We start from the raw sequence: 18,608 nt of genomic DNA on the forward strand, positions 1-18,608 counted from the left end.
AACAAGTATCTAGACCAGGCATTGGCAAACTCGGCCCTCCAGCTGTTTGGGGACTACAACTCCCACAATCCCTAGCTAACAGGACAAGTGGTCTGGGATGATGGTAGTTGTAGTCCCCAAACAGCGGGAGGGCCAAATTTGTGTAGGCCTGACCTAGAGCAACAGAGTTTATTTCAACTACATTCTTACCTTTGGAACAAGTGACGGCGACTGGTTTCTCGCCGACATTTTTAACGCGAATATAAATTGGGTGCTTTTCCGAGAATCTGGAGGAAATGTGGATTCACTTTCTTTGAAAGGAAAGTCCCGATCCGAGCAGTTGTTGTCAAAATAATTGGTAGTTAAAAGGAAAACCGAGCAGATGTTGGCAAAAGAATTAAAAGGGAAACCGGCGAGCCAGGCACCGCCGGGACCTGACGCATCCCTTAAAAGGATTAAAATCACCAGGAGACGTTGCCGAGAAGGAAGGTTGACGTGGGCATTTCACACTCTGCGCTCATAATCCGGATGCCCTCAGGGGTTTTATGCCACCAATTTCTCCGTAGGTGGGTATAGCGAAAGGACGGCACGGGCGGACATCCAGGCGAGCGGCGGGGGGAGTCACTTGGGGGAAAGGTCATCCATCAAGATGAAGGGGGTTTGGATCGCGCAACAGGTGCTTCCGCCACGGCGCCTTTGGCCAGGGAGTCGGAGGAAAGCCTGACACTGCTGGAGCTCCCGTCGAGGGCGTCCGAGGACAAACTGCAGGGCACGAGGGGAAACCACAAGCTTCAGTCAGGGCACATGAAATGAAAATTAAAAAAAAAAGTCCAGTAGAATCTTAGAGCAGGCATAGTCAAACTCCTATGTTACATTTCCCATAATCCCTGACCACTGGTCCTGTGAGCTAGGGATGATGGGAGTTGTAGTCCAAAAACAGCTGGATGGCCAAGTTGGGCCACGCCTGATCTAGAGCAGTGGTGGCCCAACTTGGCCCTCCAGCTGTTTGAGGACTACAATTCCCACCATCCCTGACCACTGGTCCTGCTAGCTAGGGATGATGGGAATTGTAGTCCCCAACATCTGGAGGGCCGGAGTTTGCCTATGCCTGTTATAGACCAACTCATTTCGTTCTGAAGAAGTATGTGCACACATCTTCAGATAAAGTGCACATAAAGTGAATGCAAAAACAAACAAAAAACAACGAATCCGAAGAAGTCACTGGCAGGTTCTGGTCCGTACCCAGCCGGGTGGATTGGGTTCAAATCAAGTCAGTTGAAATCACGATTCAAGTCACTCAGTAACGCTTGATTTAATATCCTTTTATACACACACACACACACACACACACACACACACACACACACACAGAAAGGCCCAACCTTGCTGGCATCCTCTTAATACTAACTCCCATCATCCCTAACTAACAGGACCAGTGGTCAGGGATGACGGGAGTTGTAGTCCCCAAACATTTAAAGGGTCGAGTTTGCCTATGCCTGGACTAGAATGTCACTTAAATAAAAAAGCTTTAGAAAGATTTTTCCTCCAAAAGCATTTTGTTTTAGAAATCTGATTTAAATTTTTAAAAATCCAATTTAAGTAAAAAAAATCAGATTTAAATATAAAATCCCTTTTTTTGTTTGTTTTTTAAATCATTGATTTTTATCCACCCTGGGTAGGAACTATTTTGGAATGCTAGAACATCAAAAGACATGGCAAACCATTTCTGGGCCAAGATGAGTAGTATATGCATTATTATGATTAATTTTACCATGAGCTGAGGTCTGACAGGTGGGTCACGTCGGGAGAAAGCATGTTGGTGATTCCTTGGAAAAGTCTCTTGGGCTGGCTTTCGGTTTCCATTTTTCCTACCAAAATCAAGCAGATTTGGTTCAGATTGGAGGAGACCTTCAAAAAGCAGCAGTTTGAAGCTTGCCTCATAGCAGCAAAACAAGACAACCAAACCAAGTCTCTGGGTGATGATCATTTCAGGCACCCACTCCTCGACTCCAGGCATAGGCAGACTCTGCCCTCCGGATGTTTTGAGACTACAACTCCCATTGTCCCTAGCTAATAGGTGTTGGCATACAACCAAGGAAATGGGGGCAATTGGCAGGCCCCCAGCTGGCTCTAGCCCACTGGCTGGTGTGTTGGGCGATCCCCAGTCCTTGGATCAGCTACTAACAACAGCTGTTGCTGTCTTAGCAAACTCATCAGCAAATCTCTTTGGAGGTTTGCCTTTTGTGGCCCTTGCAGATCTGCATACTAGATGCAAATCTTCAGCACTCATCTCCTCCTTCTTAGGAGAATGGTGGCCAATGGTGAACAGTGTTTCTTCCAGTTTAGTGTCAAACCCATCAGATGGTCTGAGTGAGTCCTTTGCGCTCTTGTAGTCTGCTGTGTCATCACTGTCGCTGACATCAGCAGCAGCACCGCCCACTAAGCTGGAATCCGAACTCTGATCATCATCCTCAGCTTCCTCTGCTACCTCAGCATCCTCATCTTCTGAGTGACTCTGGAAAATCCCCACATTCTCCCCCCCCCCCCCACTTGGGATTGTATTCAACACTCTTTGTGAACCGTATGGTCTTAGTGTCAGTCATGAGTACCCTGTATGCACCTTTTAATACCCCATGAACAAACCATGTGCCCCACGCTTCCCAAGCTTGCTGCTCTGTGGGGTGTGGACCCACATGTCAGAACCAAAGATTCTCATGTGCTTGACGTAAGGTTTCTTACCAAACATCTCATAGGGAGTACAGCCGATAGGTGAAGACAATCTCCTGTTGTACGTGTAAACAAAATTATTCAGCGACTCTGCCCAATATTGCTCAGGAAGATTGGCATCATGCAACAAGGTTTTTAGGCCTTGCAGCAAAGTTTGATTTGTCCTTTCACAAAGTCCATTCTCCCAGGGAGATCTGGGACTTGAGAGGTCGTGCTGGATTCCCTTCTCAGTCAAAAAAGCTTCAAACTGCTGAGAAGTGAATTCCCCACTTTGGTCAGTAAACAAACAACCAAGTTGTCTACCGTGGGCATTATTCAACCAAGCACAGAAGGCCTTGAACCTAGGAAATGCTTCTGATTTCTGCTTGAGCACAAACACATGAATGTACCTGTAAAAAGCATCAATTAAAACCATGAAGTACCTGGCGCCACCCAAAGAGGGTGAAAGTGGACCAACCAGGTCTGCGTGGACTAGCTAATAGGGTTTAGAAGCCTGCCTGCTAGACACTTTGCCTTTGGGTGCAACCTTCACTTTGTTTTCTGCACAAGAGACACATTTCATATAATACATGCAGAGTTTGATTGTCATACCTTGAACCTTCTCTGGCATCTTGGCGAGCGCTTGCCATGCCATGTGACCAAATCTTTGATGATGTGTATGAATACAATCTAAATGAAGAACTTTGTTAGTTTGTGCAACACAAGATTCAACATTAGGCACATTAACACCAGTGTCATCGTAAGTTATCAAGAACAATCCATCTATAAAATCAGCATGCAAGATGCCTTCATTGTTCTTCCGAATGATGCAAACCCCCTTCTTGAAGGAAATTTCAAAGTCTTGCTCAGTCAGCTGTGGGATACTGAGCAAATTGTCTGCTGAATCAGGAACATACAGTACCTTGCTGATGGTGGTGTGCAAGCTTGTCAGTTTCACTGTCCCAATTCCAGCAACCCGCAATGTCTTTCCATCAGCCTGTTGAACTGCCCCATCCTGTGGCATAAAGGAGATAAACAAGTGTCTGTCCCTTGCAATGTGCTGCGATGCGCATGAATCCACAACAAATCAGGCTTTGGCTTTTGGAGAAGCAGTGCTAGCAACTAAAGCCTTGTTCTGCACTGTTTCGGGCTTTTGGCCCCCCTTCTTCCGGCCATCTGCAGTCTTTTTTCTCTGTTTATCTTTCGCCTTTGGACAATTCCGTTGGACGTGACCTTGATTCTCACAGGACTAGCATTTCACAGCTGCCAAAGCCTTAGTTCCCCCTGGTGGCTGCAATGCTGTCCCAGATGACATCGCAGTCTGCTCTCCCTGAAGCACGCAATCGGGTTCTGCGTTCCTCCGATCATACAGTGGTACCTCGGGTTACATACGCTTTGGGTTACATATGCTTCAGGTTACAGACTCTGCTAACCCAGAAATAGTACCTCGGGTTAAGAACTTTGCTTCAGGGTGAGAACAGAAATTGTGCAGCGGCAGCAGGAGGCCCCATTAGTTAAAGTGGTGCTTCAGGTTACTAACAGTTTCAGGTTGAGAACGGACCTCCGGAACAAATTAAGTTCTTAACCCAAGGTACCACTGCACTCATTTTGGAGGACAGCCAAAACCTTTGCTGCAGTCAGGTCTTGAGCAAGTAGAGTAGCGAGCTGGCTTGCCACAGCGTGGTAACTCTCATCCAGGGAGTCCAAAATCAGGACCGCAAATCAAGACTCCGGCATAATGAAACCTGTATGCACTAATTCCTGTCTTAACTTCTGCAAGTGCAATACGTGGGCTCTGAGATCTCCCCCTGGCTCAAGCTTCTTTCTGTGCAGCTTTCTGAAGTAAAGCAATACAGAGCCAGCTTCTTGTCTCAGATGCGATTCCTTCAACGCCTTCCACATTTGGCGTGAAGATGCCTTGCCAGCCAGGGTAATTAACTCCTCCGGAGCTACTGACAGGAGAATCGCCCCTATTGCTTTGGAGTCGGCTGCAGACCATGCATCTGTTATTTGAAGTGGGGGATCTTCAGAAACAGTGTTCCATACCCCAAGCCTTCACAATTGACCCTTGCAGTACTTTGCCCAGGTCTGATAATTGTGTCCATTTAGACGTGGACAGGGAGCCCCATCTGATGCTTGTAAGAGATTCATTCCTGCTTTTTACTTCAGCCAGGACCTGAGCTCTTCACAGCCGCTTATCTTAGCAGGTTGTAAATCAACGCAGCCTGCTTCTCTCCGGCCTTAATTGCTTGGCACAGACATCAAATGCCAGGTGGTGCAGCATCCATCAGCAGCCTTACTCTTGTGTAAGCGCCGTGGATCTGGGCCCATAACCCTGTTGTTGGCATGCAACCAAGGAAACGGGGGCAATTGGCAGGCCCCCAGCTGGCTCCAGCCCACCGGCTGGTGGGCCAGGCTATCACCAGTCCTTGGATCAGCATGAATCTGGACCCGAGCTTCAGAAGCTGGGGCACTCTACTCAGCAGAGTAAACACGCAAACAGAAGTGGCAAGAGAGGTTGTGTGAGCTTATTTACAAGCAGTTTATTCAGCATACATCAGGACAAAAGGAAAACATGTCTGCTTTCCTTCGTGTCCAAAGCAAGACAGCTAAAGCAAAAACAATACACAAACAGAAGTTCCCAGCAATAATAATAATAATAATAATAATAATAATAATAATAATAATAATAATAATAATAATAAATTTATAATAATAATTAATTCTTTATACACCACCCATCTGGCTGAGCTTCCCCAGCCACTCTGGGCGGCTTCCAATCAAGTGTTAAAAACAATACAGCATTAAATATTAAAAACTTCCCTAAACAGGTCTGCCTTCAGATGTCTTTCCTTCACATCTGAAGGGAGGGCGTTCCACAGGGCGGGCGCCACTACCAAGAAGGCCCTCTGTCTGGTTCCCTGTAACCTCACTTCTCACAATGAGGGAACCGCCAGAAGGCCCTCGGTGCTGGATCTCAGCGTCCAGGCTGAACGATGGGGGTGGAGATGCTCCTTCAGGTATACAGGACCGAGGCCATGTAGGGCTTTAAAGGTCAGCACCAACACTTTGAATTGTGCTCGGAAACGTACTGGGAGCCAATGCAGATCTCTCAGGACCGGTGTTATGTCGTCCCGGCAGCCACTCCCAGTCACCAGAATAGCTGCCGCAATCTGGATTAATTGCAGTTTCCGGGTCACCTTCAAAGGTAGCCCCACGTAGAGCGCGTTGCAGTAGTCCAAGCGGGAGATAACTAGAGCATGCACCACGCTGGCAAGACAGTCCGCAGGCAGGTAGGGTCTCAGCCTGCGTACCAGGTGGAGCTGACAGACAGCCGCCCTGGACACAGAATTAACCTGCACCTCCATGGACAGCTGTGAGCCCAAAATGACTCCCAGGCTGCACACCCGGTCCTTCAGGGGCACAGTTACCCCATTCAGGGCCAGGGAGTCCCCCACACCCGCCCACCCCATCCCCCCAAAACAGTACTTCTGTCTTGTCAGGATTCAACCTCAATCTGTTAGCCGCCATCCATCCTCCAAGCTGTGCTGGACTGTAAACAGACATGTGACATGCAACAATCCACACGTCTGTTCTTAAGGTGGAACGCAATATCCCAACAACAGGACCAGTGGTCAGGGGTGGTGGGAGTTGTAGTCCAAAAACTGCTGGAGGGCCAAGTTTGGCCACGCCTGATCTGGAGCAGGAAAGACGCATGGCTTGGGCAGGCCGCAGGCCCCACGGTGAGGGCCCCACGGCATTTTGTGTCCCCCCCCCCAGTGGTGACACCCGGGACGGACGGCCCCACGGCACCCTTCTGCCTTTGCCCCTGCACATACCTTTCCTTTTGATGGGACCAAGAGCGCTGGGCCGGATGCAGTTGATTGGACTCTGGCTCCTCCTGCTAAAATCAAAGCCGGATTACGGTCAACCTAGGAACGGGGAAACTTCTTAGGTGACAAGACGACTTTAAAGCTACTGTATTGTGTTTTCAAAATTATAATCTGGGTGGATAAAAATCAATGTTTTTTTAAAAAATCAGATTTTTAAATAATTTAAATCGAAATTTTAAATCATTCTAAAGATAGTTTTCCATTTAGGTTACACTATAGTCCAAAGGCTATTCACCAGGAAATAAGGTTTTTTTTTAAATCAGGCATCCCTAACCTTCAGCCCTCCAGATGTTTTGGACTACAATTCCCATAATTCCTGACCACTGGTCCCGTTAGGGATCATGGGAGTTGTACGCCAAAACATCTGAAGGGCCACAGGTTGGGGATGCCTGTTTTAAGTGCTAAAACTCAGTCTAAGGTTTTTTTTAAAAAAAATAGTTTAACCACATCAGTTAACAAACATGGATACATGTGCTATAATGTTATTCCTTTAGTTAAATAAATTGTTTAAATTGTTGTGAAGGAAAAGATTATTTTTCTCCTTCCAATCAAGTACTGCAGAAAAGTTGTCCAAATTGAAACAGTTAACTTATTAAACCTCACCATAAATTTTGTAAATATTTCTAATGGTATAACCAAATCAGTCATTTTTGATATAACTGGAAAAACTCTGAAAATTTATTATTCCAAAAAGGAAACCTTCGTCTGGTTGTCAGTATTCAGAGGATGCCAGCAAGGTTGAACCTTTCTGTAAAAAGGGATTTAAATCAAGCCTTCCTGACTAGTGGTTTAAATCAAGTCTGACTGACGAGTGGTTTAAATCGTGATTTAAATCGTGATTTAAATCAAATCCACCCTGATTATAATGCTGTATAGCTACCCCACCCAATCCTTACAAAGAGTAGCCTTTCACAAGCTTTCATCCCTTAAAAGCAAACACTGTTAATATTTTTAACCGCCAAGGAATTTCACCGAAGATGGACTTTGTGCCCTAGCAGTTTATCAAATGAAACTCTGCTACACGAGTCCGCTCTTTAATAAGCATATCTACACGGGGCAGTATTTTCAGGACAATGCTAATAAAATCGATATAAAGTTGAAAATAAATGCTGTCCTTTCCAGAAAATAAAACACAAATAATGACAATTTACATAACATCAGAAATGCCAATTGCTATCTGCTTAGGCGAGTAAGGCAACACATAACATGTTTAAATTACAGTGGTACCTCGGGTTAAGAACTTAATTCATTCTGGAGGTCCGTTCTTAACCTGAAACTGTTCTTAACCTGAAGCACCACTTTAGCTAATGGGGCCTCCCACTGCTGCCGCCGCCCCGCCACCGCGCGATTTCTGTTCTCATCCTGAAGCAAAGTTCTAAACCTGAGGTACTCTTTCTGGCTTAGCGGAGTCTGTAACCTGAAACGTCTATAACCCAAGGTACCACTGTATAACTGATAAATTGTCAGAAGAAAGAAATTTATTTTAAAAATGGGCTTTAAGTAACCAGCCTGTGACTTTATGGTTTCAGCTTGCGGTGTGCTGCCAGATTTGATATACTGTACCTTTAAAGTTTCTTACATTGATCCTAATTATTTGTTATTTGATACATCTGTGAATAACCTTATAAGTTCTATACATTGGTTTTATCAGCATCAGCTAGCTACACTAGTTAGTAAGCACTGAATCCCAAGTATTATATTTACCTGTATGGATATTCTAAAAAAATTACTTGGGGTGTATTCCTAATTTATTGTTTATTCGTTATTTAATATACAGGTTGCTTCAGCACTATTTGAAATGTTAACTCATTACATTGACTACTCTTTGGTGATGGACTGATATCTATTTTATTTGGAAATTGTAAATTTGGGGTGACATTCTACTATTAATAAATGCATTTATTACATTCATTAACCACGTGTTGTGGCTGTATTGGAGTAGACAAGTAAGGAAACACACATGATGTTTAAATTATACAACTGATAATCTGGTTTTCGTGTTGGTTTTATGCATGTGGTTTTTAACGTGAAGCGCCCCGAGAGCTTCAGGGATGGGGCGGTGCAGAAATAAAAGAAATAATAAATAATAACAAACACAACGCCACACACTGTCCATCAGCATGCATCTAGATTCAGGGGGGCAGCCGCGTTGGTCGGACACAGTCGGAATAAATAAATAAAAAATTAAAAATGGTCCAGCAGCGCCTTTGAGACAAACAAAGTTTGTTCTTGGTATAAGCTTTCGTGTGCATGCACCCTTCTTCAGATACACGGAAACAGAAGTCCCCAGACTCTTATATATAGTGGGAGGGTGGGGTGGGGTTTTTCTCAGAAGGGTAGTAGAAGATGAGTGATTTTATGGTTCCCAAACGGAAGAGTAGTAGGACTACAGACCTGCGCCTCCATGACTGACTTTTTCTTAATCCTTGAATTCATTGATAATAACACTTGGCTGTCGTGCGCAGACTTCTTCAGATACACTGAACCAGAAGTCCCCAGACCCTGATATATAGAGGGAGGGTGGGGTGGGGTATTTCTCGGAAGGATAGTAGGAGATGAGTAATTTTATGGTTCCAGAGCCCCATTCACAACCTGAGCAGAATGCAACCCACGTCTGTGTGTGTTTAGTGATTCGCCGCTTCTGCGCATGTGCGTGACGTCATTTTGAGCGTCTGCGCATGCACGAGCGGCGAGACCCGAAGTAACCCTTTCCGGCACTTCTGGGTTGCCGCGGGACGCAACCTGAAAACGCTCAACCTGAAGCGTCTTTAACCTGAGGTATGACTGTAGTAGAACCAAATCAGTCATTTTTTATGTAACTGTAAAAACTACTCTGAAAATTTATTATTTTTGAAAAATGAAAATCCTTATTTCCTGATGAATAGCCTTTGGACTCGAATGTCAGTTAAATAGAAAACTATCTTTAGAAAGATGTTTCCTCCAAAAGCATTTTATTTTAAAAATCTGATTTAATTTTTTTAAAAAATCCGATTTAAATTAAAAAATCTTTTTTGACATATATATATTTAAATCATTGCTTTTTATCCACCCTGATCTGTTCCATTCACAGGCATAGGTCATGTATATGTTAACAGTACAGAAGTCAAACTGATTACTAAGAAACGCTTCCGCAGATATACTGACTTACTTTGAAAATCTCCTTATGGGGCTAGGAGTTGGGCTTGGAGGCAATCCATTACTACACACAAACATTTGCAGGGAGGGAGAGAAGCATTGCTAGGAAAGACAAGCACAGCATTGAAAAGCACCTGAAATGATGTTTCTGTCGTTAGAAATAAGAAGTTTTATCAACATATCAACACCAGCGAAATTAACTGAAATGCATAAAACAAGGAATCGTTGTTGGAAACGTAAAGAAAAGGAAGGTACTTTTAAACTGTATGTGGTGGGTCTGTAAGGAGGTGAAAGCTTTCTGGGAAATGATTTATAATGAACTTTTAAAAAAATGTTAAAATATATATTTATTTTAAAAAACAAACCAAGAAGCCTTCTTACTAGGCATTGTAGGTAATGAAATACATAAGCAAGATAAAAGACTGTTTTTAATCTGCAAGAACTGCAGCAAGAATATTATTAGCCCAACGTTGGAAGCATGCAAGAGATCCCAACGAAAGAAGAGGGGCAGACGAAATTAATGGACTATGGCAAGCTGGCGAAACTTGCAGGGAAAATTCGGAACCAGCAAGACCAGACTTTCCTGAAATATTGGAATAAATTTACAGAATACTTGAAAGACAATTGTAAAAAACTAACTTCGCTAGGAGGGTTGCCAGAAGTTTTGTAAGGTGGACTTTATCCATTATTGCAAAGTGTAAAATGGTTGATTTATAATTAGGATTTAATAGTACCGTATTTTTCCGTCTATAGGACTAGGTTTCCCCCCTAAAAAATAGTGTCCAAAATTGAGGGGCATCTTATACATGGGGGCCATCTCCCGCCATTTTCTTAAATCTGAGTCCCTAAAAATAGGGGGCATCTTATACATGGGGGCGCCTTATAGACAGAAAAATACGGTAATTTAAAAATGGTCAATTTACAATTTGGATTTAATAGTACTGTATTTTTCTGCCTAGGGACGCGGGGTGGCGCTGTGGGTAAAACCTCAGTGCCTAGGACTTGCCGATCGTATGGTCGGCGGTTCGAATCCCCGTGGCGGGGTGAGCTCCCGTCGTTCGGTCCCAGCTCCTGCCCACCTAGCAGTTCGAAAGCACTCTTAAGTGCAAGTAGATAAATAGGGACCGCTTTATAGCGGGAAGGTAAACGGCGTTTCCGTGTGCTGCGCTGGTGCTGGCTCGCCAGCTGCAGCTTCGTCACGCTGGCCACGTGACCTGGAAGTGTCTTCGGACGGCGCCGGCTCACAGCCTCTAGAGCAAGATGAGCACGCAACCCTAGAGTCGGACACGACTGGCCCGTACGGGCAGGGGTACCTTTACCTTTATTTTTCTGCTTATAAGATGCCCCCATGTAGGAAATACCCCCTATTTTGGGGAAATCTGATTTAAGAAAATGGGGGGAAGACGTATCTGTGTATAAGACGCCCCCAAATTTTTGACATTGTTTTTTTTTGGGGGGGGGGGGCTAGTCTTATACACAGAAAACCATTAGTCAAGGAGGAGGGAAGTCAAGTTTTATAAACATATTGCAAAATATTTATCCCTCCAATTCTGGACAGAAGCAACCAGAAGGGTTGGTGTCCACAGCCCTCTCTGAAGATTATGAATGAGCTTATCGGTCCAAAAGATCTGAGGACTCCCGAAGACCACTAAATATCATTTAGTTCCCGTATAACAGGCACGTCCAACAGGTAGATCATGATCTACTAGTAGATCGTGGGGTGTTCCTGGTCGATCTCTGGTCCCTCAGGGATTCATATATTCCATTCCCTTCATTGATATATTCTGTTTCCTTCATTCATATATTCCGTCTCCTTCATTCATTTGCTTCCAGGGGGAAAAAGCTCCACAAATTTGATCCACCCAACAACAATGGGCCAGTTTTTTTTTTTAATACTGTGAGTAGATCGCAGTCTATCGGGAGTTGGATGTCCCTGCACTATCGGACTGCGGATTCAGGACCCTCAACTGTGTATTATATATAAGTGACCTTTGATTATGTTCTGTGTGAATCGCAACGCTCGTTCTGTTCTGTTCATTCATATATTCTGTTCCATTCATTCATATATTCCGTTCCATTCATTCATATATTTCGTCTCCTTCATTCATTTGCTTCCAGGGGAAAAGGTCAACCACTTTGGCTTCCCAAAAAAAAGCTCCACAACTTTGATCCATCCAACAACAATGGGTAGATCCCGGCCAGTTTTTTTTATACTGCGAGAGTAGATCGCAGTCTATCGGGAGTTGGGCGTCCCTGCTGTATAGAAAAGTCTTCCCACACTGCCACCTCCCTTGCGACTCCTAAACTGAGGAAGCTCTCTGGCGTACCTTTCCAATCCCCCTCGTGGGCGAAGGTGCCGGAGAGATGGGAATGAAGTCTATCCTCTTTGGAGACGAGGATTTTTCCGATTTGTCCAAGTCGTTGTCACTCTGAGAACACAAAAGGGTCATGTTGACAGCCTCATGGGGCTGCGCTGCAAAAATCTCAGTGAAAAAGAGCACAGCCAATCACTTCATTCCCCACTCTAAGCTCACTGGTTAAATTAAATTAAATTAAATTAAATTAAAATATTAAACATCTGTAAAAAGATTACCAGGCTCAAGCTTTCTTCCCATGATTGGCTTATCTGCATTGCTGTTTGGACTTCCCTAAAACACAAAAAGGCTCATCAGTGGTGACAAGAGAACACAGTCACTTCTTCTTTTTTTTTACAGCAACTGCATACAACAACTATACTTTGCAAAGGCATATGTGGAACATTACAAAGAACAAGTTCATTTTCTGCAAGTACTGCTTCTTAAAGTTGTCGCGTCTGACACTTGTATTTGTAAAGACATACATGGAACACAAAAAGCTTTTATTTGGACATTACCTTTAAAAAAACTGATTCATTTGTACATACGCAGAACACAAAAGCTTCTATTTGGACATTACGTATATAAGAACTGATCTATTTGTATTTCCCGTTCTAAATGTTGGCCCTTAATTGCTTCTACTCAATTAGATAATGTGTAAAGAGTTATATTTATATGATGTATAAATAATTTATATAGTTAAACACAGCCGGTTACGTTGTGGGTATATTTGCTCCTTTTTTTTAAGACAGCAGTTCAGTTGCGCCTACCTTTCATGTGCCGCTTCTCTGTTCATCAAATCCACTCCTTCCTCCTGGAGTACAAGAATTCACAGCTTAGTTCTTAATGACTTCCTGCTCCGCAAAATATCACTTCCTATATCAACCATATATCCTATATCAGGCATCGGCCAACTCGGCCCTCCAGATGTTTTGGACTTCAATTCCCATCATCCCTGTCCACTGGTCCTGTTAGCTAGGGATCATGGGAGTTGTAGGCCAAAACATCTGGAGGGCCGCAGGTTGGGGATGCCTGTTTTGGGACTACAACTCCCATCATCCCTAGCTAACAGGACCAGAGGTCAGGGATGATGGGAGTTGTAGTCCCAAAACATCTGGAGGGCCAAGTTTGGCCACCACTGCTACATCCTATACAGCCTTGTGCAAATGAATTGAAACAAAGAATATTTTCTATCTCACTCGCTATCTGGAGGGCCGAGTTGGCCGATGCCTGTCCTATATCAGCATAATCTGATATATCTTATATCATAGGTAGGCAAACTAAGGCTCAGCGGGCGGATCCGGCCCAATCGCCTTCTCAATCCAGCCCGCGGACGGTCCGGGAATCAGCGTGTTTTTACATGAGTAGAATGTGCCTTTTTATTTAAAATGCATCACTGGGTATTTGTGGGGCATAGGAATTTGTTCATTTTTTAAAAAAATTATAGTCCAGCCCCCCACAAGGTCTGAGGGACAGTGGACCGGCCCCCTGCTGAAAAAGTTTGCTGACCCCTGTAATATCCTATATATCCTATATCAACAGAATCTGATAAATCCTATATCCCAGTGATGGCCAAACTTGGCCATCCAGCTGTTTTGGGACTACAACTCCCATCATCCCAAGCTAACAGGACCAGTGGTCAGGGATGATGGGAATTGTAGTCCCAAAACAGCTGGAGGGCCAAGTTTGGCCACCACTGCTACATCCTATACAGCCTTGTGCAAATGAATTGAAACAAAGAATATTTTCTATCTCACTCGCTATCCTGTACTCAAAACAAACTTGAAAAGCCAGTTGGTCATTGTGGTGTCGGAAGCCTGCAGCCAATAGGAGGAACGATGAGCTCGCCACAATCTATTGAGGTTCTACGAAAGAGTTATTCCAGAGCTGAGAAAGAGGTATTCTGACGGTACTGAGATATTGCAGCAGGACCTAGCTCCCTGTCACATATCGAAAGCGCGAAGAAATTCACGACAGAGCAGCAAAGACAGATACTTGATTAGCCAGGAAATTCCCCCGACAATCCCATGGAGAATTGGTGGGCTATATGCAGAAAGTCGCCTCTGCGCTGTAAGACTGCGCAGCTATGCAGAAGCTCGAGTGTGGTGCGGGGATCTGAAAATCAACAGCATGGGTAGGCAAACTATGGCCCGGGGGCCGGATCCGGCCCAATCACCTTTTCAATCTGGCCTGCAGACGGTCCAGGAATCAGCATGTTCTGTAACCTGAAGCGTATGTAACCTGAGGTCCCACTGTATAAGACTATTTTGGGGGAATCAGATTTAAGAAAATGGGTGGAAGATATATCCGCGTATAAGACGCCCCCCTAATTTTTTTCTGGGGGGGGGGGGGAAACCTAGTCTTATACACGGAAAAAAGACATAAATTTGCACCAGGGTATATCAGCAGAATTGCATGGTGCAGCCAAACTGTACCATCACAGAGGATAGGGTAATACAGTGGTACCTTGGGTCACAGACGCTTCAGGTTACATACGCTTCAGGTTACAGACTCTGCTAACCCAGAAATAGTGCTTCAGGTTAAGAACTTTGCTTCAGGATGAGAACAGAAATTGTGCTCCGGCAGCGCGGCAGCAGCAGGAGGCCCCATTAGCTAAAGTGGTGCTTCAGGTTAAGAACAGTTTCGGGTTAAGAACGGACCTCCGGAACGAATTAAGTACTTAACCCGAGGTACCACTGTATGCGTTTGAATATAAATAACCGCGTAGATGCACACAAAACATAAATGTATCAGGAAGATACATTTTCCCCCAACATGCTCGTTTTCTGTCTGCAGGAAGCTTTCAAACCTGGAAGCTCGCATCTCGACCCTCTGCAGCAGCAGAAACCAGCACCGACCCTCCCTGCCAGCCGTCTCACCAGAGTGGTGCATGCTCTGGTTATCTCCCGCTTGGACTACTGCAGTGATGGCCAAACTTGGCCCTCCAGCTGTTTGGGGACTACAACTCCCATCATGCCCGACCACTGGTTCTGTGAGCTAGGGGTGATGGGAGTTGTAGTCCCAAAACAGCTGGAGGGGGCCAAATTTGGCCATCACTGGACTACTGCAACATGCTCTACGTGGGGCTACCTTTGATGGTGACCTGGAAACTGCAATTAATTCAGAATGCGGCAGCTAGACTGAGGACTGGGAGCAGCCGCCGAGACCACATAACACTTGTCCTGAAAGACCTGCATAGGCTCCCGGGGCATTTTTGGGCACAATTCCAAGTGTCGGTGCAGACCTTGAAAGCCCTCAATGGCGCAGTACAGGAAACTTTCCTCTAGTTGTCAATATTAAGAGGATGCCAGCAAGGAAGCCTGCCCGCCCCACCCCGAACTCCCCTGCCCCTTCTTCCAGGCATAGGCAAACTCGGCCTCCAGAGGTTTTCGGACTACAACTCCCATCATCCCTGACCACTGGTCCTGTTAGCTAGGGATGATGGGAGTTGTCATCCCAAAACAGCTGGAGGGCCAAGTTTGCCTATGCCTGTTTTATTATGTTTTTAGTGTTCTGTTGGAAGCCGCCCAGGGTGGCTGGGGAAACCCAGCCAGATGGGCACAGTAGAAATACATTATTATTCTTTAAATTTTATTTTATATACAAACCAACAGGAAAACAGAAATATTTCACATACGTTACTGACACCAATTACAAACATTAAAACACCCTTGTGACTTCCCTCCACCAACATTCACTTTCTTTTGTACAGTATTACTGTATTTCACATTGCAATTTATATCTTTGTTTCTTAACTCTCTTAACTTATTATTATTTATTCTTACTCAACTTTACAAGCATTAATCCAAACATATCAACATATTATTTTTTGAGCAGTGTCTGGACATATAATCTTCAAACAATTTCCATTATAGTCTTAATTTCTGCAAAACTATTGTTTTCTTCGAATAACCGAGATATTATTGAGACCAATTCCAAAGAACCTTTATATATGTTTGTACTTCGATGACAGCGCCTGTAGAAGTGAAATGTTGCTTACCCTCCTGATCTGATGGAGTCGGCTGCTGGGAATACAAATTGTAGAGGAAGAGATCAGCTGTGGGAGAGAAGGAAGACACAGACCTTTCAGAAGTTACCTTGCTTTGGTTGGGCTGAAAGCCAACACTCACTCAAGAACCTGGCATGCCACTTTGTAAAGAAGGAAAGATGAGCCGCTAATAAAAACTGCCCACAGAATTGTATAGTAAGAATGCCAGGGTGGATTAAAATCAATGATTTTTTTTAAATAAAAAAAATCAATTTTTACAAATTTAAATAGGATTTTAAAAATATTTAAATCAGATTTTTTGGATTTACCATATTTTTCCATGTATAAGACTAGGGATTTTCACAAAAAAGATAGGTTTAAAATTGGGGCTCGTCTTCTACACGGGTAGTGCTGAGGGGTGTTTGCTTAATTTGGATTTACATGGTATACGGTAAATCGGATTTTAAAAATAAAACGCTTTCGGAGGAAAAATCTTTGTCAAGATTTTCTATTTAAGTGACATTATAGTCCAAAGGCTATTCATCAGGAAATAAGGATTTGTTTAAAGTTTTTGTGTGCCCAGTCTCAAATCTTCCATTCTTGGGCAAGGTGATTGAGCGAGTGGTTGCTGAACAACTCCAGGCACGCCTGGAAGAAGCGGACCATTTGGATCCCTTCCAGACGGGATTCAGGCCTCATCATGGGGCTGAAACTGCCTTGGTCGCACTGGTTGATGATCTCCGGCGGGCTAGGGACAAAGGTAGATAATACTTTATTCGGCTATAAGCCCACAAGGTAAAACACATCAATAGATAAAATAGGATTTTACAATCTAAAATATCAACTAAAATATTTCAACGCATAATCTCCTTCACATTACTTACAATCTCTAGATGTACCGTGTTATGTACCGTGTTTACTGGATTTTTAATAATCATGCAGCATTCCATGAAGTCTTTTATATGAAAGAACTGAAATCAGGAATCTAGCAACCTGTAATGTTCTATAAGAGTCAACGTCCTGGAGTAGATAAGCTAGATGTAATTCAGGTGGTTTAGCAGCAATTTCCAGAATGATTGAACTCAGTATCCTTGATCGGGGAACAATGTATAAGGGGCAATTAAACAAGATATGACAAAGGGATTCTATTGATTTGTTGTCACATGCGCATAAAACAGAGGTTTTACCGTTAGAGAATCTATTGCTCAGCACATTTGAGGGGAACACATTAAATCTGGCTCTAACAAATGTGAATCTATGCGACGCAGCCGATAAAGTAGACAGATATTGAGGAATCTGGGACATAGATGTAATGCCCAGATTTATCGGGGAACATGTACCTCCACCTGTAGTAAGATTTTGTTGCAAATCTACCTCCTCCAGTCTTTGTTTGATGACCTTTTTAGCTGTAATTAGATCTAAATTAAGAATATCGGAAGGAGAGATTCCATAAGACAACAGTTTGGAATGGATTTTTGTTGCCCATGGGCTGGTGAATTCATCTCTCCAAAGGCATTGAATAAGATAGTAGTTTGGCAATTTATGCCAGAGGGACAGCCAATAATTAAAGGCATGTCTCCACATCAGAATCTCTAGGGAGGGGGTCTTAAGTTCTAAGCGAATGGCAGAGTTGCTTACACAAGAGGGTAGTTTCAGAAGGCATCTTAGAAAAAGATTTTGCAATGTCACCAGAGGCAAGAGGTTTACAAAGGCGCCCCATAAAGGGACCGCATAGGCCATAGTTGCAACCACTTTTGCACTATAAACTTTTAAGGCGGATGGGACATGCATAGCCCCCTCAGTAAAGAAGAAGCGTGATAGAGCATAGATAAGGGCTTTGACCTTATTTTGTAAATATGTGATATGCGCTTTCCATCCCATATTATACTGGAAGTAAATTCCTAGATATTGAAATTTGTAAACTTGTTCAATTGGCTTCCCCTCGAGTTCCCATCTATACAGTTTACAACTCCTGGAAAAAAATAGGACTTTAGATTTGGAATGGTTAATAGTAAGTAAATTTGTTTGACAATATAATGCAAAAATCTTAAGGGCCCTCCTCAAACCGATTCGAGAATAAGAGAGGATCACTGCATCGTCAGCGTACAATAATAAGGGGCAGCGATAGTCTGCAAGCCTGGGTGCATGAATGGAGGTTTGGGCCTCAGCTAGGGGCGTTCTCATATCACTAATATAGAGGTTAAAGAGATAGGGGGCAAGGATGCACCCTTGTCGTACCCCCTTATTTATTGGTACAGAGTTTGTGAGATCGCCCTCGGGTGTTAACCTCACCCTAGCGGCCGTCCCTTCATGTAATTTAATCATAAGCCACAACAGCCTTTTTTCTATGCCCCACTTTGCCAATTTTTCCCATAACAGCTCTCTTGAGATACTGTCAAAAGCCTCCTTCAGGTCTATAAAAGCGGCACATAGAAGACCATGAGTAGGGGAAGAATACTTCCGCGCCAAATGATATAGAATTATAGCATGGTCAATAGAAGCGCGATTTGGTCTAAACCCGACCTGTTCATGGCCTATCAGATTGGAATCTTC

General features: G+C 43.9%; 1 protein-coding gene across 6 annotated transcripts in view; it reads right to left on the minus strand.

The window, feature by feature from the left end:
- Window positions 1-623: 623 nt before the first annotated feature.
- Window positions 624-18,608, minus strand: part of LOC144326282 (P2R1A-PPP2R2A-interacting phosphatase regulator 1-like) — a 41,744-nt gene continuing 23,759 nt past the window's right edge. For 2 of the 6 annotated variants that reach the window (XM_077922840.1, XM_077922838.1), the window contains exons 3-10: window positions 16,068-16,124; window positions 12,838-12,881; window positions 12,307-12,361; window positions 12,041-12,142; window positions 9,727-9,815; window positions 6,525-6,586; window positions 1,751-1,847; window positions 624-741 (exon numbers count right to left, since the gene is read on the minus strand). In XM_077922840.1, coding sequence (XP_077778966.1) covers window positions 624-741; window positions 1,751-1,847; window positions 6,525-6,586; window positions 9,727-9,815; window positions 12,041-12,142; window positions 12,307-12,361; window positions 12,838-12,881; window positions 16,068-16,124 — 624 coding nt within the window. Of the gene's footprint in view, window positions 742-1,750; window positions 1,848-6,524; window positions 6,590-9,726; window positions 9,816-12,040; window positions 12,143-12,306; window positions 12,362-12,837; window positions 12,882-16,067; window positions 16,125-18,608 lie in introns of all 6 variants that reach the window. The other 4 variants (XM_077922839.1, XM_077922837.1, XM_077922842.1 and 1 more) reach the window with 3 other exon arrangements.

The sequence above is a fragment of the Podarcis muralis genome, chromosome W, assembly GCF_964188315.1.
Source record: "Podarcis muralis chromosome W, rPodMur119.hap1.1, whole genome shotgun sequence".
NCBI lineage: Eukaryota > Metazoa > Chordata > Lepidosauria > Squamata > Lacertidae > Podarcis > Podarcis muralis.